The 23,718-nt window shown below is 40.0% G+C and overlaps 1 protein-coding gene across 1 annotated transcript in view; it reads left to right on the top strand.

Moving 5' to 3' along the window:
* The first annotated feature begins 1,063 nt into the window (after window positions 1-1,063).
* The window catches only part of MACC1 (MET transcriptional regulator MACC1), a 71,619-nt gene continuing 48,964 nt past the window's right edge, over window positions 1,064-23,718 (top strand). The window contains exons 1-2 of the mRNA XM_029589045.1: window positions 1,064-1,155; window positions 15,619-15,741. Of these exons, the coding sequence (XP_029444905.1) occupies window positions 15,627-15,741 (115 nt within the window). The 5' untranslated portion in view covers window positions 1,064-1,155; window positions 15,619-15,626. The remainder of the gene's footprint in view (window positions 1,156-15,618; window positions 15,742-23,718) is intronic.

Below are 23,718 nucleotides of genomic sequence, written 5' to 3'. Positions count from 1 at the left end.
TCACTGAACCAGTCATGATCAGAGCTCTCTACAATCCATTCCCCAGATACATCCCCTCCCCCTATACTACACCCAGTCCTATAGCTCCCACATACACATCCCCAAACACTCACCTCCAACCCCACACACACCCCTCCTTTGCCCTTTAGACATTCTCATCACAAAATCCCCCACAGCCACACCCCACATTCACACTCACACACACCCCTTGTCTACATATTAATGTGAAAAGCATTCCTGAAACTATGCCTCTCTGCATGCATTCCTGACTTGTTGCTTCATTTTGATAGTAACCTACATTTAGAAAAGACTTTCCACTCCCAGAGCTATCAACTTAGTTCTAGGAAGGAGATTTTTTGGATAGTGCTGGTTTTGAATTTCCATCCCAATGCAGTGTGGTATTTGTAGTCCCAGATTCTGCTCATTGAAATCAGTTCTGCAGGTCCCATAATACATCAAGTTGGGGTTGTCAGATAAAATCTCTTTCTTGAGCTAGATGACTTGGCAGCTCTGCACGCCTAACTCAAGAAATTAAAATTTTTCCTCCAGGGTTTTGTTTTATCTTGCTCTCTAACTAGGATCTTGGTACAACTTTTGCCCGTGAACCTGCAATTTGCCAAATAGATAATTGTATTTTAAACCTGTAGTACAAGTTTTCACTAGCATAGTCAGTGGTTGAACTAGTTATTGTGTGTATTTATGGAACTTGATCCTAACAGTCTCTTCTTCGTACAGCTAAACATTGGATTTGCAGGTGTGGATAAGAAACTTGATATCGTGCAAAACCAAACTTAAAATAATGGAATGTACTGTTTTTTAAACAGCTCTCCTCAGCCGAAACCCCTAAGCCCCCTCCTGGTTTCAGGTATAATCTTGAAGGTCAGTGAGGATTTATGGGCAATGCAGTTTTCCTGCCATCACTCCGACCTGCTTTTGATTGCAGCGTGACTTTTAGTTCCAGAAAGCATTGCAGGAGGGTGTGCCAAAAGCAGGGTGTGTCAAAAGATTACCTGCCCTGCTTGCCTGATTAATCACTTCCTGCAACGTTATGACTGGTCACGTAAACAGGAACAGCCCTGAGCTTGGACGAGGGGAAAAGAAATGTCTTTATATTTTTTTTTAAGTTGAACTGAAGTTGTACAGGTTATATTAACAGTAAGTTTCCATTTTATTACATTTACATTCTAGGAAAAGACTTCGAGCAATCTCAAATAATTAGAATCTAGTCTGAATTAACTTGAAATTCAAAGCATAGCTCTTAGCTTTTTTTATTTATTTGATTATGTTTTAATCTGTTCTTGTAATTAGTGTATGGTAGCTGGTGTTTTACCTTCTTGTGGTTTATTAGTGTACCTCTTAAGAGTTTAGATTGCATATTCTATTCTACTGACAACATGCTCATTGCTAATTAACCAATCATACACACTTAATATTTATTTAGTTCCAAAACGAACTTGAGCCATGTATATGGTTGAATATCTGGGATATTTAGTATCTTTACAATTGCTCTCATGCTGAAAAAAAATGATGCCCACTCCAGTTTGGGAGATATTTGGCTGAGTCCTTTGGAGATTTACTCCTGTATGTGATTTCTTTTGCACTCCCTAATTTTGTAGGATACAGTTGATGATTAAAAATTGTCCCTAGTTTTGAAAATTACCCCCCAAAAGTACAAATTTGTAGACAAACTTATTCCAACAATGTACAGGACTGAGGAATCCTTCAAATCATGTTTGTTTAAACATTCGTAAAACCATATTAGTCCTAACCCACTGATTCTGCATTATTTTTCCACTACAATTCATCATCAAATACAGAAGAATTCATCTCATTCTGCTTTTTGCACAAAAATATTTTGCATTCACTTCTATGGTGATTTTTGCAGAAAAGTAGCAATTTCTTGCAAAATTATTTACATGGTTAACTTTCAAGTAGTTCTTCAAAAAAGCATGCATAACTTTTTCTAAAACAAAAAATCCTGCTTAGTTTTCTAAATAATTTGCAAAGGTAATGTTATTGAATTTCAGCCCAATTTTAATCTCTGGGTGCAAAGATTCCTTGCACATCTTAAAGTATACTGGTAGTAATCATAAAATACCCTGTTTTCCTTTATGGCATCTCTAATTGTGCATATGATGGAATATCTAGTACTAAGACATCAGGAAGATTTGCTTCTTTGGTGGCACTGGGAACCATTAGCAAGTTACTGTCATGTATGTGCCTAAAATCCAAGGGGGGTCCATATTCAGCCACTGAGCAACTCTACTAATAATTAGCCAGATGATAGGCTCTAAAAGTTCTGGAATAATTCATAAACTTAAAAAGGGAAATCTTGTACCTTGTTGTACTACCTTTCCTGAAATAATTGTCGATTTTGGTAGGAGCCAGATCATCCAACCACATAAAACCTATACTCTACTGACTGGCTCCCAGTCAAAAGCAGGAAAACATTCAAAACTCTCTGCTTCATCTGCAAGTGCATGAATAAGCAAGCACCCAAGTACCTCTCCCAATTTCTCTCCTCCTACATGCCTGCAAGTGATCTCTGGTCCTCCCAAATGGCTCTTTCCTTTCCTCCTTTGGCTTCTGCCAGATTGTCCTGCACTAGACTTCGTGCTTTCAGCTATTATGCACCAAACATTTGGAACAAGATATCACTATATATTCAATATTTCAGCGCACTAGCCACATGAATTACATCAATTTTCAAAGTATGGGTATATGTATGCTTTCAAAATTATCCCAGCAAAACTGCGCAAACACAATTACACTTGCATTTTGGTGAGGGTAGTTTTGCTGAAATAATAAAATGTGCATGTAAGTCCCAACCTTGCCCATAGTGCACCCTGAATGCCTCTCTCATATGTGGGTAAAGGTATGGGCATATAGTATGCATGTACATAATTATATATGCATATCGGTCATGCAGATTTTCTAAAGTCATTTCTGTAGGTAAAGCCCTACTTTTCCCTTTTTGAAAATTACCCTCCCTATGATTTTCTATTCACTGAAAGAGTGTGATACTTTTTAAAGGACCAACAGGCCTCTTCTTCTGATATCTAACATTCAGAACCTCAGGTTTCAACAGAAGAGCAGAGCATGAAAAACCTGGGGTCATGCTGCTGCAGGGACAGTGGGTTTGGCGCTTTTATTTTACTGCCGCTGCCGGAGAAATGTGAAAGCCAGAATTAGTGAGGAGAGAGGAACCTGTAGGGGGAGAAGAGATTTTGAGAAGGGGAAAGCGAAAGAAAGGAAGGAGATTATTGACAGATCAGTAGGCCAGACAGGATATGTCATGGAATATCAAGGGAGCCTAGAGGGATCCTGGTGGTTCCACAGACAGTTCTGTTCACTCAGTCCTTGAAGACAGATGAGGTTCCAAAAGAATGGAGAATGGCAGATGCCGTCATAAGAACATGCCATACTGGGTCAGACCAAGGGTCCATCAAGCCCAGCATCCTGTTTCCAACAGTGGCCAATCCAGGCCATAAGAACCTGGCAAGTACCCAAAAACTGTCTATTCCATGTTACCGTTGCTAGTAATAGCAGTGGCTATTTTCTAAGTCAACTTAATTAATAGCAGGTAATGGACTTCTCCTCCAAGAACTTATCCAATCCTTTTTTAAACACATCTACACTAACTAATATAGGTCCTTAGCAGGACCTATATTATGGAACACCATGCCCTCAGAAATCAGATTGCAAAGAGACATTAAACTATTCAGAAAAAGCCTAAAAACATGGCTATTTGAACAAGCATATCACAAAGAGAATGGAGAATAGAATCCAGGGATACGCAGAAAGCGATGAGTTTGAACATCAACACGCTCCACCTACTCAATTTGAGTATGTTTTACTTTTTTCAAACAGTAATAAATAACATGTAGACTCTAATATACTTTAAAGCCGTTACTGATAAAACTAAGCATAAACTATCTCACTTACCAATTAATACACCAATTAATTAATACCAATTACCCTATTTATCCTGTTAAGTCTTTTAAACACTGTTCGATGATTCATTTATTACTATATAACTTTTACGTTCTACTGTTCAATCACCTTGTTCAATGTAACGCCTTAACCGCGACTGTTTCGTTATAATGAAAACCGATCTGATTTGATTTGTGTATCGAGAATATCGGTATATAAAAATTCTAAATAAATAAATAATATCTATTATGAAACTATGTACGGTATCTTACAGGCACTTGTTAATTGTTAAAATAAAACACATTTAAGCAACATTAATTTATGTGCCTCATTGTGAACCGTTGTGACGGCTACTGGCTTAACGACAGTATAGAAGAGAGTTTAAATAAATAAACTGCACTAACCACATCCTCTGGCAACAAATTCCAGAGTTTAATTGTGTGTTGAGTGAAAAAGAACTTTCTCCGATTAGTTTTAAATGTGCAACATGCTAACTTCATGGAGTGCCCCCTAGTCTTTCTATTATCTGAAAGAGTAAATAACCGATTCACATCTACCCGTTCTAGACCTCTCATGATTTTGAACACCTCTATCATATCCCCCCTCAGCTGTCTCTTCTCCATGCTGAAAAGTCCTAACCTCTTTAGTCTTTCCTCATAGGGGAGCTGTTCCATTCCCCTTATCATTTTGGTTGCCCTTATCTGTACCTTCTCCATCGCAACTATATCTTTTTTGAGATGCGGCGACCAGAATTGTACACAGTATTCAAGGTGCGGTCTCACCATGGAGTGTTAGAGGCATTATGATATTTTCCGTTTTATTCACCATTCCCTTTCTAATAATTCCCAACATTCTGTTTGCTTTTTTGTCTGCTGCAGCACTCTGAACCAACAATTTCAATGTGTTATCCACAGGACCCCTAATATGGAACCTAACATTGTGTAACTAGAGCATGGGTTATTTTTCCCTATATGCATCACCTTGCACTTATCCACATTAAATTTCACCTGCCATTTGGATGCCCAATTTTCCAGTCTCACAAGGTCTTCCTCAATTTATCACAATCTGCTTGTGATTTAACTACTCTGAATAATTTTTTATCTGCAAATTTGATTACCTTACTCATCGTATTTCTTTCCAGATCATTTATAAATATATTGAAAAGTAAGGGTCCCAATACAGATCCCTGAGGCACTCCACTGCCCACTCCCTTCCACTAAGAAAATTGTCCATTTAATCCTACTCTCTGTTTCCTATCTTTTAGCCAGTTTGTAATCCATGAAAGGACATTGCCACCTATCCCATGACTTTTTACTTTTCCTAGAAGCCTCTCATGAGGAATTTTGTCAAACGCCTTCTGAAAATCCAAGTACACTACATCTACCGGTTCACCTTTATCCACATGTTTATTAACTCCTTCAAAAAAGTGAAGCAGATTTGTGAGGCAAGACTTGCCTTGGATAAAGCCATGCTGACTTTGTTCCATTAAACCATGTCTTTCTATATGTTCTGTGATTTTGATATTTAGAACACTTTCCACTATTTTTCCTGGCACTGAAGTCAGGCTAACCGGTCTGTAGTTTCCTGGATCGACCCTGGAGCCCTTTTTAAATATTGGGGTTACATTAGCTATCCTCCAGTTTTCAGGTACAAATGATGATTTTAATTATAGGTTACATATTTTTACTAATAGGTCTGAAATTTCATTTTTTAGTTCCTTCAGAAATCTGGGATGTATACCATCCAGTCCAGGTGATTTACTACTCTTCAGTTTGTCAATCAGGCCTACCACATCTTCTAGGTTAACCGTGATTTGGTTCAGTCCATCTGAATCATTACCCATGAAAACCTTCTCCGGCACGGGTACCTCCCCAACATCCTCTTCAGTAAACACTGAAGCAAAGAAATCATTTAATCTTTCCGTGATGGCCTTATCTTCTCTAAGTGCCCCTTTAACCCCCTCGATCATCTAACGGTCCAACTGACTCCCTCACAGGCTTTCTGCTTCAGATATTTTTTTAAAAGTTTTTACTGTGAGTTTTTGCCTCTACGGCTAACTTCTTTTCAAATTCTGTCTTAGCCTGTCTTATCAATGTCTTACATTTAAATTGCCAACGCTTCTGCATTATCCTATTTTCTTCTGTTGGATCCTTCTTCCAATTTTTGAATGAAGATCTTTTGGCTAAAATAGCTTCTTTCACCTCCCCTTTTAACCATGCCGGTAATCGTTTTGCCTTCTTTCCACCTTTCTTAATGTGTGGATTACATCTGGAAGGTGCTTCTAGGATGGTATTTTTTAACAATGACCATGCCTCTTGCACACTTTTTACCTTTGTAGCTGCTCCTTTCAGTTTTTTTCTAACTATTTTTCTCATTTTATCAAAGTTTCCATTTTGAAAGGTTAGCACGAGCGCCATGGATTTGCTTACTGTCCCCCTTTCAGTCGTTAATTCAAATTTGATCATATTATGATCACTATTGCCAAGCGGCCCCACCACCATTACCTCTCTCACCAAATCCTGTGCTCCACTGAGAATTAGATCTAAAATTGCTTCCTCTCTTGTCGGTTCCTGAACCAATTGCTCCATAAAAATGTCATTTATTCCATCCAGAAACTTTATATCTCTACCATGTCCCGATGATACATTTACCCAGTCAATACTGGGGTAATTAAAATCTCCCATTATTACTGCACTACCAATTTGGTTAGCTTCCCTAATTTCTCTTAGCATTTCACTGTCCGTCTCACCATCTTGACCAGGTGGATGGTAGTATACTCCTAACACTATAGTCTTCCCCAACACACAAGGGATTTCTACCCATGAGGATTCAATTGTGCATTTAGTCTCATGCAGGATGTTTATCCTGTTGGACTCTATGCCATCCCGGACATAAAGCACCACACCGCCTCCCAGGTGCTCCCCTCTGTCATTGCGATATAGTTTGTACCCTGGTATAGCACTGTCCCATTGGTTGTCCTTCATCCACCATGTCTCTGAGATGCCAATTAAGTCTGTCATCATTCAATGCTAAAGTATGATAATAATTCCAACTGTATTCCCAAAATTCCACAGCTTATATTTGGATGTGAGTTTTGACTGTCATAATAGGCATCATCATACAGTAAAGGTTCACTTTATTACTCTGCCTTATATACAATCATAGGTCAGTCCCAAATTGTATTTTTTTTAAATTTTTGTCGCTAAATGTGACAACCTCCACCATTCATGTTAAAACTTCATAATTCATCAAGATTTCTTGTCTTTAGACTTATCTTAGTTGCATATGTTCTTCGCCCATGGATATGATAGATAACTGTGCCAATGCCCGACACGGGGCCATGTTTCAGACAACGGGGTCCTTTATTGAGGGCTTGCTTTATTACGGCAGCATGGTACTTCATAACATTTCTCGGCGTTTGTTTGAAACGTTCAAACAAATGCCGAGAAATGTTATTATCATACTTTGGCATAATCAGCGATTCCCATCCCTCAGGTCGTTCTTAGCACTATTTAGATGTATCATTCACTGCTATACATTCTAATTCACCCATCTTACTTCTTAGACTTCTGGCATTAGCATACAAACATTTCAAAGTTTGTTTTTTGTGTGTATTTTCATTCTGCTTTTTAATTGATAGGGATAAGTTAGAATTTTTTAGCTCAGGTGAGTTTTTAGTTACAGGCACTTGGACTACTTTTCTTATTATTGGAACCTCTCTGTCGGGATGCCCTAATTCTAATGCATCATTAGTATCCTTTGAAGATACTTCTCTCCGAACCATGCGCTGCTGAGCGACTGTCGGCTTTCCCCTTTGTTCTAGTTTAAAAGCTGCTCTATCTCCTTTTTAAAGGTTAGCGCCAGCAGTCTGGTTCCACCCTGGTTAAGGTGGAGCCCATCCCTTCGGAAGAGACTCCTCCTTCCCCAAAAATTTCCTCAGCTCCTTACAAAACTGAACCCCTCTTCCTTGCACCATCGTCTCATCCACGCATTGAGACTCCGGAGCTCTGCCTTCCTCTGGGGACCTGCGCGTGGAACAGGGATCATTTCAGAGAATGCTACCCTGGAGGTTCTGGATTTAAGCTTTCTACCTAAGAGCCTAAATTTGGCTTCCAGAACCTCCCTCCCACATTTTCCTATGTCGTTGGTGCCCACGTGTACCACGACAGCCGGCTCCTCCCCAGCACTGTCTAAAATCCTATCTAGGTGATGCGAGAGGTCCGCCACCTTCGCACCAGGTAGTCATGTTACCAGGCGATCCTCACGCCCACCAGCACCCACCTGTCTACATTCCTAATAATCGAATTACCAACTATGACTGCCAACCTAACCCTTCCCTCCTGGGCAGTAGGTCTTGGGGAGAAATCATCGGTGCAAAAGGACAATGCACCACCTGGAGAGCAGGTCCTTGCTCTCCAGGTGCAGCAGGATTCTTTCCTGCTGCACCAGGTTGATGCTCTCCAATCATGAGACCTTCCTCCAAGGCAGCACCAGGGCTGCCAGTCTGAAGTTGGGACTTGGATACTATGTCCCTGAAGGTCTCATCTATATACCACTCTGTCTGCCTCAGCTCCTCCAGGTTTGCCACTCTAGCCTCCAGAGATCGGACTCGTTCTCTGAGAGCTAGGAGCTCTTTGCATCGCATGCACATGTACAATTTCTCACCGGCGGGTAGAAAATCATACATGTGACACTCGATGCAAAAGACTGGGAAGCCCCCCTCTTGCTGCTGGACTGCTGCCTTCATCTCAATTTTGTTCAGTTCCTACTTCAGTTTTAGGTTGCTATGAGAGCAGGAATGTGTCTAATGTCCTTTAATTGTATTAGTGAATTCATTATATGTCTGGTAGTGGCCTGCAAGGGAATAATCAAACTCTCAATAAGGTTTTATTTAATTATTTATTTGTTTGTTTTTTGAAAGTGGCACCTGCCTATAAATTAAAGGATGAGCTAGGGGTGGGTGGGCGAGGGCTGGGCGGGTTGGGAAATACAAACAGTCTAACTTCAGTTAGTCAGGCAGAGTGACTCACTCCTCTCTTGATTAACAAATGTTGGTACCTAATCAAACCAAATCACACTCCCTTAACACCTTTCCAAGGTGAGTAACTGAACTGACCTTTTCAACCTTTTTACTTAGGTATACACTGCTGCTAGCTTATTTCTAGCTTCTGGCTACTTCTTTCTTTCTTTTTTTTAATATACAAACACTCTAACTTCTGCTTACTAGCTGCCTTACTAGCTGCATCCTTCAGACAAAATGAGAGAATGCAGGAGGCTGGTAGTTTGACCTCTGTCATGGATAACTTAATGAAGTCACTGCTAAAGGCAAGGACCTAGAATATTTTTGTGGGAGCCCTCTGGTTGCCCATTAGATGGCCCTAGATCCCTGCATAGATTTTCCACCCCAAGGGTCCAGGACACAGGCTGGGTGCAAGAGAGTGCACATTTGGACTCAGGATGTTTCTGGGAATTGGAGAATTCCCCCACCAGTAGGATTTCTCTTGCCCACTGGGAGAAACTTGTGTGCTCACTAGAGGAGTGATAAGCCACCTACCAGGAACCTGAGAGATAGGATGCATACCCAGAGAGAGAGCAGTGTAAACCAAGATAGCTGTAAATCTTGCATTTTTATTGATTATTGAACATTGATTACATTTGAAGAATCATATTTATATAGCACTTTCCCTTGAGGCTGGCTGTAAATGGGACCTCTATAGGCCACTTGGGTGGGCTAAGAGTAGGAGTGGTGTGGTCATTTTGGTTAAGCATCCAAGGAATAAGGAACCATTTGGGTATCCCTTGTTTGAATGAGGCCTACTCATTTCACTCGATATGTTGTCACTGCTTGTGAGAATCTATTGCCATTTGATAGAGACTTTGCTTTTTGCTATTTTTTTGAGGTTTAACTGATGTTATCCCTGCACTTTTTTGGTGATGGTCAGTCACTGGAGCTGAAGACCGAGGTGCTGAAGACCTGTGAGCCCCTCCTCCTAGTGCAGAGAAGGAGCAGCAGTGACGGCGTCGCCTCAGACTGAGATTTTGACTCAGAAGTTTCTCTTTTTGTGTTGCGGAGGTTTTGATCAAATCCCTCTTCCCTGGGAGACTGGGCAGCCAGTTTCCTGTTCATCATCAGATCTCTCTCCCAGAGAGATCTTCATTCAGGAGGAGTTTGAGGAAGAAGGAGCAAGATCTGGAGACCCACAAGTGGATCTCCACCCCAAGGGACCAGGACACAGGCTGGGTGCAAGACACTGATCATTTGAACTCTGATAGGATTTTTCCGGGATTTAGGGTCTTTCCCCACCAGTAAATTTCCTTTGTCCATTGTTACAACTTATGCACTTAGTAAAGGAGTGATAAGCCACTTGCCAGGAACCTGAGAGACAGGACATATACCCAGAGAGAGAGAGAGAGCATTGTATACCAACAATAAATTGGTTAGTCTTAAGATGCCACCTGACTCTGGTCATTCAGTGTAAACCAAGACGGCTGTAAATCTCACATTTTTATTGATTATTGGACATTGATTACACATTGAAGAATCAGTATATTTAATTTGAACACTCAAACTATGTCCAGATTGTTTGTCCCAGCTACCACACAGCATCCAGCACCAAACAAATTGACATCCTTACCTACATTTAAGGAAAATACAAACCATCAACTGGGCCAAGAAGGTCTGCCTTCACTCTTACAGAAGAACCCACACCTTGGCCACAGTAATAAGGGGAGAGAGAATTAGTGCAGACATCCCCAGGTATAAATGTTTTTGTGCACCCTTGGAAACAGATGCTGATCCAGAAAAAAAGGGTTATATCTTGAATCCAATAGATTACAGGGTGGGATTCAATTCACTAAGGCTTTACCAGTAAGACATCATGCCAAAAACTCCTGATCAATTTCTTAGACTTGGTGACCAAGGAATTAGATCATGGGGGAGCATTGGATATAGTATATTGGCATTTTTTTTTTTTTTTTTGCTAGGCGCATAAATAAACTGGACATCTTAGAGGAAGGTCCAGAGGTGGTAAACTGGTTAGAAATTGGCTGAATGGCAGTCAACAAAGGGCACTGATAAATGGAGTTCACTTCAATGATAGGGAGTTACCAGTGCAGTGCCTCAGCTTTTGTCCTGATTGTAGTTTAGTTCGGTATTTTCATAAGTGATATTGCAGGTGGCTAATAGGACAGGAGAGAGGAATGAAAAGATGGAGGCTAGTGGGGAAAAGAGTTTAAAAATCAGAAGATGGAGAACTGGGAGACTAAAAGAGCTAGAGAAGGAGCATGGGAGCGGTGAGTTCATAAGAACATAAGAAAATGCCATACTAGGTCAGACCAAGAGTCCATCAAGCCCAGCATCCTGTTTCCAACAGTGGCCAATCCAGGCCATAAGAACCTGGCAAGTACCCAAAAACTAAGTCTATTCCATGTAACCATTGCTAATGGCAGTGGCTATTCTCTAAGTGAACTTAATAGCAGGTAATGGACTTCTCCTCCAAGAACTTATCCAATCCTTTTTTAAACACAGCTATACTAACTGCACTATACACATTCGCTGGCAACAAATTCCAGAGTTTAATTGTGCGTTGAGTAAAAAAGAACTTTCTCCGATTAGTTTTAAATGTGCCCCATGCTAACTTCATGGAGTGCCCCCTAGTCTTTCTACTATCCGAAAGAGTAAATAACCGATTCACATCTACCCGTTCTAGACCTCTCATGATTTTAAACACCTCTATCATATCCCCCCTCAGTCGTCTCTTCTCCAAGCTGAAAAGTCCTAACCTCTTCAGTCTTTCCTCATAGGGGAGTTGTTCCATTCCCCTTATCATTTTGGTAGCCCTTCTCTGTACCTTCTCCATCGCAATTATATCTTTTTTGAGATGCGGCGACCAGAATTGTACACAGCATTCAAGGTGCGGTCTCACCATGGAGCGATATAGAGGCATTATGACATTTTCCGTTTTATTTATCATTCCTTTTCTAATAATTCCCAACATTCTGTTTGCTTTTTTGACTGCCGCAGCACACTGCACCGACGATTTCAATGTGTTATCCACTATGACACCTAGATCTCTTTCTTGGGTTGTAGCACCTAATATGGAACCCAACATTGTGTAATTATAGCTGAGAGGAAGATGGGGCCTGGGAGGGAGGGCCTGGGAGGGAGTGGGGGGGCCTGGGAGGGAGTGGGGAAAGAGTCTGAACCGGGGAGGTGAAAGCCAAGGAGAAGGGATATGGAGGGATTGGGAGGAGGGAAGGGAACCAAAGGGAGAAAGATGGGAGACTATGAGGAGGCAATGGATTTACTCTCCCCTAAACACATAGGTGACCACATCTGGCCCACTATTTTGGACTATTGCTAAATAACCCTCTCCTCCTATCAGCTTGCAACCCCTGGTTAAAAGTTTCTGTAATAGTTGGAGGTGTGTGAGTGATTGAAGAATAATACTCTGATTTCAGTCTGGTTCTTGTTCTTCAGATGTTACAGGATTTCCCCAGGTTTGCTGAGGAAAGTTGTTGAACTTGTTCTATCAGATTTTTCTATAGATTTGGCAAAGTCCAATAGACTTTCAGTATTCTTGGTTAAGATGTATGTCATTCAACAAGCTTGTGTTTTATCTAGGCTAAAAGGTGATCATATAGCTCCTCCAGGAGGACAAGCTGAGCCGGGTTTTTAACTGTTGCATGCACGGCGATGTAGTCCTGCTTTTTTAGGTCCCTGAATAGATAAATCAGAACTACAGATCCATGCATGCAGTGGGCAAAATCAGGATTAGCTCAGCTTGTCCCCTTGGACTTGTAGTTGTACTGCCACCCAATTCATTGGTAAAGATAGGTCAGTGCAGTCTGAGTTTTGAATTTTGGCAACCAACATATTTTGTGTGTTTTGATTTTCATCCTGGCTTAGCAAAAATGTGATATCTTTGGCTTGAGATTAGTTAGGAAATATGAGGGTCTTATTTCCTATTTGTCTAAAAAGCTTTAAATTTGGCTTTTTGTATCCCTTTGCAAATTAGCAGGCAGGAACATGGAAACAAAAACAACCCTTTATTCAGTTTTGCTAGTATCTTGTGTTTAACATTTGTATTGTTTTGTGCAGACTTAAAAGTGCATCTGTAACTTTTTTTTCAGTTAGCTGCCCTACTGAATTTATGTCCCTCTATCAATGTTTCCTCTAATTTTTTGTGGGTCATGCATGCAAAAGCGTTCTTGAATACAATATAGTGTATAGATATGTGTACTGTGTTCTTTAAAACACCATTCTCTTTTCCTTTTCTTGTGCCTGCTAGGTTTTCCTGGGTGCACAGCTTACAGGGAACATTGCCTTCTATGTATAATTTTTTTTAATATTATAGAATAATGCATGATTTACTCAATTTAAAGTGCAGTGTGTCTTACAAAAATGGTATGTTATGCCACTGTGTATACATGGGCAATTTTAACTTTCAGAATGTTGGATGGAGTTTGCACGTAAATGGCATGCCAATTTAAAAATTACATTTTCCTGCATAGATTCATAATATGTCCCTGAAACAATCCTTGGGATATCTCTCTTTTTTATGTGGCAGAATCTGTACATATTACAAATTCATAGAGATTTTTAGGTTGCTAAAAATCCACTTAAGGATATGCAGCTAACCAATACACAAAATTCTTTAATTTATGTGCAGACATCCTGACTAAGCTTTTGAAAATGTATCCCAACCTATAACTAGTGTAAGGGCCTATCAAAAATGCCAGAGAAAAAAAGACATGCATGTGTGTATATTCTTCTCTGACCTCTTCTACACCTAGGAACACTCCTTTCCTCAGTGGCCAAAAGTATACATGCTGTGTTATGGTATGTGTACTTTTTCCAGCAGATACATGAATGTGCTCTATCAATTTTGCTAAGGAGGTAAAAGTACAGGTGATGTGAAACATCCATATTTTATGCACCCAGAAGCTGTAGAGTGATCAGAAAACCATTTTACATATGTAAAAATATTTTAACCACATGAAAACAAATATATTAGTGTCTCACTCCAGCAGCTGCTTGCTTCTCCTCCAGATCCTTAATCTTCCTATCAGCCGCTTCCTAATTCTCCATCTGCCTCTACACAGCCCTTCATCTCTCATACCTGCTGGTCTCTGGCTTCCTTCACAACTCTGTCTCCTTTCCCATAATTCCTGTCTTTCATCCTTCAATCATTCCCCATCCTTCTATCTCTCTTCATCCTTTCCTAATCTACTTCCTACTGTCATCACCATTCTATTGGTCTCCTTTCCCTTCCCACAACTAGCTCAAGGCTTGGTCCCTCCTCTCTATTGCTAGTCTCTTTCATTCATCTCCATATCTACCTAATTTTCTTTGTTGGCTCCCAGTCCCTGCCTCAGATTGTTATAATAAAAATAGGCAACTGTATAGATATATCGCACTACTTACTGAATCAATATATTATAGTGACATAACATTATTGAAACATATTTTATTTCATACAAAATTTTATAGAAAACATTTTACATTATCTTCATTTTCCATTAAACACATAGAAAAAATATATATTCAGGAACAACATATATCTCACCATATTTTTAAAACACAACCATTCATACCTCATTTATACACGCATACATCTAAAAAAAATCCTTTTTAATCTTATAGTAATTCTTCTTTCTTGTTATCTTGGAATAAATCTTCTTTCTTTCTTGCTACTTCACTGTGTTTCAAGACTCCCTCCTTTCATTCCTATCTTCATAACGCTCCCAACATGTTTCGCTTCAACAAGCTTCTTCAGGGGAATAGGAATGCACTACAGTTCCTGAATCCTTATATTCTTCAGTTCCCACATGTCTCTTTCATTCTGAAACAATTAAATTGGTACTTACATTTTTAATTCTTTAGCTGTTAAATTCTACGAAAAAAAGTGATCTTTATGCCTGAGAAGTTGAAAAAACCTACCACCAACACAATGAAAACGCCCGCATTCCTCAGCGTCCATTATGTCACGCCATTCAACTGTTTAAATCAGATACCTGCACCAAGCCCTCATAGCACACTTTAAAGGGCCCAAGAGCCATTCCTATTCCCCTGAATCATTTATCAGTACAGCTACTAAAATGGACAAGGGTCTTTGTCATGAAGCATAAGGGGGCAAAAGATCTAAACATGTATACCCAGGATGAAAGGAGGGAAAGGAAGATATACCGCCAAGAAATAAATGCCCAGGAGGCGAGCCTCTTCTAAGAGAAAGGAGGCTCTGGAACAATGGGGATGAAGGTGAAAGGGAATAGACTCAACAGTAATCTAAGGAAACATTTCTTTACAGAAAGGGTAGACGACACATGGAACAGCCTCTCTGTGGAGGTAGTGGAGACAAGGCCAGTTTAGCAAGCCAGCAATAAAGTATAGGAGTGAAATGCTGCGCCATTTCTGTGACTCGGGGCTCTGCTGAAACTATTTGCTTCCTTCTGAAACTGTTTGCTTCTTCTACTGTTGGCATCCGAGACTTTTCTGACCCAGAGTCAACAGGACTAACATTTTGATTTCATGTGCACTTCTGCCAGTAGGACAATAAACCAAAAGTTTTTAACTTTTTATTACAATTTCTAGACTGACATTTAATATATCCATTAAGTTTGCTCATATTTTATGGTCTAAGTAGATATTTTGAGTAACCAAGGCTTTTAAATAATTTATACTAGGAGGAAAAATGTCAACAAACAGATCACTTTCCTTTCGCTCTGGAGGGATTTCACGAAGCAGATCTGAAGGAACGCTGATTGATCTGGAAGACAGAAGACCATTGTCAAATAATAATTTAACAGGTACTAGATGTTGTTTTACTTTAATCTTCTCACTATAAAGACAACTAAAATCATGGATTTCCATGGAAATGTGTTGGATATTTGAGTGGCACCATGTGCAGCAGTTTCCTGTAAGCCCCCCAGATTGTCTTTTGTAATCTGCACAATTTTGGTGGTTTGCGCTATGTACAGGGGTGGGTGACTCAGTTGGGATTTATAAGATAGAGAGGAACTATGGCCAGCAATAAAAAGGAACACTGAAATGTAAAATCATTGTATCAGGCATGTTAGCAAGAGGAAGAGCATGAAAAGAGCACTGTGGTTCACCAAAAACATAGGAGAAAAAATAAGTGCAAAAAGAATAGCATTCAGTAACTACAAACGGGCATGGAAGGAGGAAGACAGACAAAATTACCATGAAACACAAAGGGATACAGGAAGAACAATTACCATAGTCAAAGACTCAAACAGATTGCTTAATCATAATGGTAGAGCATAAAAGTTTACTTGCCTATATAATAGGATTGTGCAGGTCGAAAATTTTCATTTAGGTTTACATTTTTCATTTTGGGGTTTCTTTTTTTTTGTTTTGTTTTTCGGCTTGTTTAATGTGTCCTTTTTTTTTTTTTTTTTTCCCCCAGTTTGGCTTGTTTCCTAAACTGAAAAAAAACCCCCAATAACAAAAAAAATTCCCCCATAACAAAATTTAAAAAGAGACCTCTCTGAGGCATTCCAGTCGCCCCCCTGGCTCTATAAAATCAAGTCTGGGGCTGGGGCCTACCTAGCTGAACTGAGCAGGGCACAGACAGGGCCTCCCTCCCGCTACTCCTGATCCATAAAAAATGTGTGGGGTCGGGGACCTTCCTGGCTCCCACTTACCCCATCTCTAGGGTTCACAAGGTCCAGAGGGCAGGAGTGATGCCAAATCACTTCTTCCCTCATGCTCTGCCCTTTAAAAATGTTGTTTGCGTCCCTCCCGGATAACACCAAAGTGTCATCACTTCATAGCCTGTCTCAGGAACGGACAGTGCCAATTTTAAAGGAAGCTGGTGGCACAGGAGTGACTGGGATCACTCATGGCTCTTTCTTCCTATAAGACTCGTATGGAAGGGGTACGTGGGGTTCTGGGAAGTATCCAACCTAGCTAATTTCTGAGGAGCGGGAGGGGAGTCGGAGGGGTTAGGGAGGCCTCGGCTGGGTTAGGCTTAGCTCAGCTGGATAGATCATGGACCTGGTTTGTTGGTGAGGGGTAGAGGAGTCACAGGGGACAGAGAAGGACCCAGGAGACCCCTGGGACCTGAGGAAGTGACAGTGGGGGGTCCAAGGAGCCACTTTTTACATTTTATGGTTTTTCAAAAAGAACCTACAACACCTGAAAATGTTTTGGTTCATTCTCAAAAACATTCATTTTAAAACAAATGCACATCCCTGCTAAATAAGAACATTGCACCATGGGCCAATGCCTTACTGCATTTTATATGTCTACTTGATCTCTGTGCGCTTCAAGTTCTGGATTGTTGGAAATTCCAGTTGGTGCATTTAAATGAGGCACATGACCATGCCTTTTCTGTGGCATGTTCCAAGTTATGGAACATGCTTCCAGATCATGTTAGAAGATTAATCTGTGCCACATCATTCAGGAAAGTAGTAAAAGGTTTTCAGCAACGGCATGGTGGAACTTAGGCATGTTAGCTGCTCTTAAATCAGGTAGTACCATCTTTGCTGATGCAAGCATAGGAGTTTGTTTACGCTAACCCAGTTTTATTGTTATTGTTTTGTGTATTTATGGCACTTGTCTGATTATTTTACCTTTGTTGTTTAGTCCATTTTATGCTTAGGTAGCATATTTTATATTGCGGTTTTTGATTTTATTATTTATAGTTTTTAATTATGTCTGTTTTATTGTTCTCTATCTGGAACTTTGGCCAAGTGCGGAACAGAAATTTTTTAAAATAAATAAAATACTATTTTTGCTTAAAATTCATACTAGGAGGAGGGGGTGATGGACCAGAGGCAAAAGGCAAGGCTATATGGGATTATGGCATGAACAATTTATTATTTTCTGAGGTGGTACTATTCAGAGTACTGGCACAAAAGAAAGTGAACAAGGCTATCTTATCTGATGTGGTACATCCCAAATGAGGTTTCAAGTAGAGATGTAAATATCATTTAAAAAGTTAATTGTTTAATGACATTTTAAGTGGTACATAAGTTGCGTACTGACAGACAGACAGAGGGTCCATCAAGCCCAGTATCCTGTTTCCAACAGTAGCCAATCCAGGATAAAAGTACCTGGCAAATACCCAAACGGTAAATAAATCCCATGCTACTGATGTTGTAATAAAGCAGTGGCTATTCCCCAGGTCAATTTGATTAATAGCAGTTTATGGACTTCTCCTTCAGGAACTTGTCCAAACCTTTTTTTAAACCCAGCTATGCGAACTGCCTTAACCACATTCTATGGTAATGAATTCCACAGCTTAATTGTGCAATGAGTGAAAAAACCTTTTCTCCAATTTGTTAAAAATTAGCTACTTGCAAATTTCATGGAGTGCCCCCTAGTCCTTGTATTATCTGAAAGAGTAAATAACTGATTCACATTTACCCATTCTCATGATTATATATAAATCCATCATATCCCCTCAGCCATTTCTTCTCCAAGCTGAACAGCCCTAACCTTTTAGCCTTTTCTCATAGGGGAGCCATTTCAGCCCCTTTTTCATTTTGGTCGCCCTTCTCTGAACCTTTTCCAGTTCCTTCTCTGAACCTTTTCCAGTTCCAAATCCAGTCACATTCACTTTTCCACACACTCCGTCCCACAGAGGTAAGCTCTGGGGGAATTTACCCTTCCTCCCTGGGCTCTCCCAGGACCATTTGAGTATGTAGATCTTCTCTGTTCCTCTCTCTCTCTTTACACTCTCCCTATGTAGAGGTGATCCAGGAAACTATAGATCAGTGAGCCTGACTTCAGTGCTGGGAAAATCATGGAAACTGTTATACAGAATAAAATCACAGAACATTTAGACTGATATGATTTAATGGGACACAGACAACATGGATTTACCCAAGTGAAGTCTTGCTTAACAAATCTGCTACATATTTTTGAAGGGGTAAATAAACATGTGGATAAAGGTGAACCAGTAGATGTGGTGGATTTGGATTTTCAGAAGGCGTTTAACAAAGTCCATCAGTAAATGCTTCAAAGAAAACTAAAAAGTCATGGGATAGGAGGTGATGTCCTTTTGTGGATTGCAAGCTGATTAAAAGACAGGAAACAGAGGGTAGGATTAAATGATCTGTTTTCACAGTGGGAAAAGGTAAACAGTGAAGTGCCTCAAGGATCTGTACTTGAACTGGTGCTTTTTAATATATGTATAAATGATCTGGAAAGGGGTACGATGAATTTGCAGATGACAGAAAATTATTCAGAGTAGTTAAATCATAAATGGTCCTCCTGCAATTTATCACAATCCATGTGAGACTGGAATATTGGGCATCTAAATGGCAGATAAAATTTAATGTGGACAAGTGCAAAGTGATGCATGAAGGGAAAATTAAACCTTGCTGTAGTTATACAATGTTAGGTTCCATATTAGGAGCTACTACCCAGGAAAGAGATCTAGACATCATAGTGGATAATACATTGAAATCATCAGCTCAGTGTGCTGTGGTGGTCAAAAATCAAACTGAATGTAAGGAATGGAATGGTGAATAAAACGGTGATTGTCATAATGCATTTGTATTGCAACCATGGTGAGACCGGACCTTGAATACTGTGTGCAATTCTGGTCACTGCATCTCAAAAAAGATATAGTTACACTGGCGAAAGTACAGAGAAGGACAACCAAAATGATAAAGGGCATGGAATGGCTCCCCTATGAGGAAAGGCTAAAGAGGTTAGGGCTGTTCATCTTGGAAAAGAGACGGCTAAGGGGGGGATATGATAGAGTTCTACAGAATCATGAAAGGAATTGAATAGGTAAATGTGAATCTATTATTTACTCTTTCAGATAATAGAAGGGACTAGGGGGCATTCCATGAAGTTAGCAAGTAGCACATTTAAAACAAATCAGAGAAATTTTTTTTTCACTCAATATACAATTAAGCTCTGAAATACATTGCCAGAGGATGTGGTTAAGGAGTTAAGAAAGGTTTGGATAAGGTCCTGGAAGAGAAGTCCATAAACTTAGAAAGGGAATGGTGAATAAAATGGTGAATAAAACGGAAAATGTCATAATGCCTCTGTATCGCTCCATGGTGAGACCGCACCTTGAATACTGTGTACAATTCTGATTGCCGCATCTAAAAAAAGATATAGTTGCGATGGAGAGGGTACAGAGAAGGGCAACCAAAATGATATAGGGAATGGAACAGCTCCCCTATGAGGAAAGACTAAAGAGGTTAGGACTGTTCAGCTTGGAGAAGAGACGGCTGAGGGGGGATATGATAGAGGTGTTAAAAATCATGAGAGGTCTAGAACAGGTAGATGTGAATTGGTTATTTACTCTTTCAGATAATAGAAAGACTAGGGGGCACTCCATGAAGTTAGCTTGTGGCACATTTAAAACTAATCGGAGAAAGTTCTTTTTCATTCAACGCACAATTAAACTCTGGAATTTGTTGCCAGGGGATGTGGTTAGTACAGTTAGTGTAGCTGCATTTAAAAAAGGATTGGATACGTTCTTGATGGAGAAGTCCATTGCTTGCTATTAATTAAATTGTCTTAGAAAATAGCCACTGCTATTACTAGCAACAGTAACATGAAATAGACTTAGTTTTTGGGTACTTACCAGGTTCTTATGGCCTGGATTGGCCACTGTTGGAGACAGGATGCTGGGCTTGATGGACCCTTGGTCTGACCCAGTATGGCATGATCTTATGTTCTGTTAATCAATAAGGAATAGCTAGCTACTGCTTGTTGCCGGCATTAGTAACTTGGGATCTATTTAATGTTTGGGTACTAGTCAGATTCTTGTGACTTGGATTGGCCACTATTGCTAATAGGATACTGTGCATGATGGACCCTTGGTCTGACCCAGTATGGCATATCCTATTTTCTTATTTCTTATGTAACTTCAAATTTTCCCAGGCAAGTAGTCTCTGCTCTGACACCACCTTGCTATTAGAATCTTCTTCTCCCTCAGGTGTCCCCAGATTTTCTTCTCAACCTATGAATTTCTCTTTAAGTGTACTCTGGATGCTCAGGACTCCTATACTCCTAGAATCCTTCATCTCAGCAGGCCTGGCCAACCTCTTCCTCAGGTCCCAGCCACCTTCACCTGTGTAAGAACAAATTCTCCTCCTGTGTCTGGGAGGATAAAAATGTGAAGATTGCTACATCTACTGCTGTGGAATATATAGGGGTGGATTGTCCACATTTTGATTTGGATTATCAGGTTAGATGGGGCTCTTTTGAAATGGTTGCTTCAATTGAAATTGATACAGTTCTGTCAAGTTTGAAGAAATCTCGTAGTCCGTTGGATGCTTGTCCTTTGTTGTTTTTATGTATTCATAGAGTGCTATTTGCAGATGCCTTGTTGGCATTAGCAGATAAGTCCTAAATGGAAAGATCCTTCCCCGATTTGTTTAAAAAGGCAATTGTGCATCCCATTTTGAAGGGTTCAGGTACTGCATTGTGCAGAACTGATCCAGGAAATATCGCCCAATTTTAATTTTACCTTCAGTAAGGAAAATTATTGAAAAATTGGTGTTGAATCAACTAACATTATACATAGGGGATAATATGTTACACTCTAAGCAGACTGAGTTTCATAGTGCTCATAGCACTGAAACTGTTTTAATTTCTGCAGTAGTCTTTAGGGAATTAGATAAGAATCATGCAATAGTTATGGTCTTTTTGGCCATATCATTCACGTTCGATTTAGTTTCTCATTCTTTATTGTTGACTAGGTCGGCAGATATTGGGAAAGGTGGTATAGCTGGAAAATGATTTCTTTCATACTTGAAGAGTCGATTGTTTCAGGTTCGAGTAGGTGATGATGTTTCCAAGTGGTCAGGCTTAGAGTATAGTGTGCCACAGGGATCTTGCCTATCTGCCACATTGTTTAATATTTGTTTATTGCCTTTGAGTAACTTGTTGGCTGAGAGGAACATGGATTTTCATCTTTATGCTGATGATCTTCAGTGGTTATACCCAGTGATTAATAATATATAGGAGACAATCTCTCACGTAAATCAGAGTATAGAAGAGATATCATGGATGAAACAGAATGGTTTATTGGTAAATGGAAAGAAAACTGAGATATTACCGATTACTCAAAAAATTGTGTTAGTTCCCCCTATCCTTGGCCAGGTTGGTGTGTTGCCATTTCGGTATGGAGATTGTTTGAGACCTTGGGGTTCTGTTGGATATGGGCTTTATACTACAGCCACAATTATGAGCTGTTGTAAGAAGAGGTTTCTATAAGTTACGAAAGTTGCGTAGATTGAAGTATATTTTGGATCATGATGATTTTAAGACAGCTATGCAAGTATTTGTTTTAACTTGCTTAGATTATTTCAATGCCCTGTATATAGGGTTGCCTAAATGCTATGTGGAGGCATTGCAAATATTAATGAATACTGCAGCTCGAGTGACTTGGATTGTCCTCTAGCAAAATATGGGCAGAAAATCTTGAAAGATTTACAGTAGCTTCCAGTTGAGTTTTGAATATATTTTAAGATCTTATCTTTAGTTCATTGGGTGATTTATGCTAAGGGTCCTATTTATTTGAAGTAATTAGTCTGCATATATCACCCCCTGAAGGTCTCTGCATTCTGAATTTCAACAGTTGTTTACGATTCTGAGTGTTAATGAGCAAACCTTGAAATGAGCCTTTTCTTGTATAGCGCCAGCACTATGGAATAACATCCCTTTGTAAATGCGTTTAAGAGATTATAAAAGTTTTAGGGATTCAAGATGACCACTGCCGAGCAAACAGCATGAGCCACGGCATTTTTCCTCTAGCTCGGTGATATCTTTTCTTCGTTTTGATGCTGCATTCGGCCCGTAAATGCAAGACTAAGGAAAGGACCTGCCCTGCGGCCCCTCCTGATCTTTCTGCTTTGGGCTCCATGGACGTTCACGTTCAGCGGATCATTTGATCGGGAGCTGCGTCTTTGGAGATGTGACCGGAGTGGTTTCCCTGGCCTCTCCACCATACCTTTCAATCTCTCTCTCTCTCTCTCTCTCTCTCTCTCCCCGATCATCAGGGTTCCTCCGGCAAACCCGGCTTCCTCCGTGCACAGGACGCCCTGTTGGAAGAGATCAGTGCTATTCATGTCGATGCTCCCAAGCAGGGTCTGGACGCCCTGTAAGCACTGGAGAAGAGGCTGAGGGTGGCCCTGTTCAGGGTACTGCCGGCTCACAGATCCTTGGAGGGTTTTTGACCCAGGTTGAACTCGTATCTATTCCCATACTTCTCCTTGACTTTTCCTGCTTTTGTTCTGATAAGACATCAATCTATAACCATAGTAAGCCTGGGAGCTTCTATATTCAGCAATTAAACCCTATAGTGGACAGAGTTAATATAGGGTGGCCCATGGAAAAGTAGCCAGCCTCTTAACACCAGTGCCAGGCAGGCTACTTTTCCTTGGGCCACCCTGTATTATTGACATTTTGTGGAAAAATTTTGAGCTTCCTTGTAAAAACAATTATTACTAGAAGTTACCAACGAGATTCAAACTATGAAGCTTATCCACAATCAGCTGATTAAAGGAAACAAGTTACTTCATAACAAATTGGAAAAAAGCCATGTTGAGCTGGGAAAAGAATTTTATGTTGTTCTAAATGTTCCTGAAGTTGATAATTAACGATTTTTTCAAGTATTTTAGCTATGAAGGGGAGGTTAGAGAGAGGTCTAAAGTTGGTTATAGTAGATTGATTTTTTAAGTGTATGTTTGATTACAGCACATTTTAATTTGTCAGGGAAAATGCCTTCATTAAGTGAGAGATTTATAATATCTGTGATTGGCTTAGCAATAATATTAGAAACTAAT

Source organism: Rhinatrema bivittatum, chromosome 2 (genome assembly GCF_901001135.1).
Source record: "Rhinatrema bivittatum chromosome 2, aRhiBiv1.1, whole genome shotgun sequence".
NCBI classification, from domain to species: Eukaryota; Metazoa; Chordata; class Amphibia; order Gymnophiona; family Rhinatrematidae; genus Rhinatrema; species Rhinatrema bivittatum.
The sequence above is the reverse complement of the archived record's forward strand: the minus strand, read 5'-3'. Positions and strand labels throughout refer to the sequence as shown.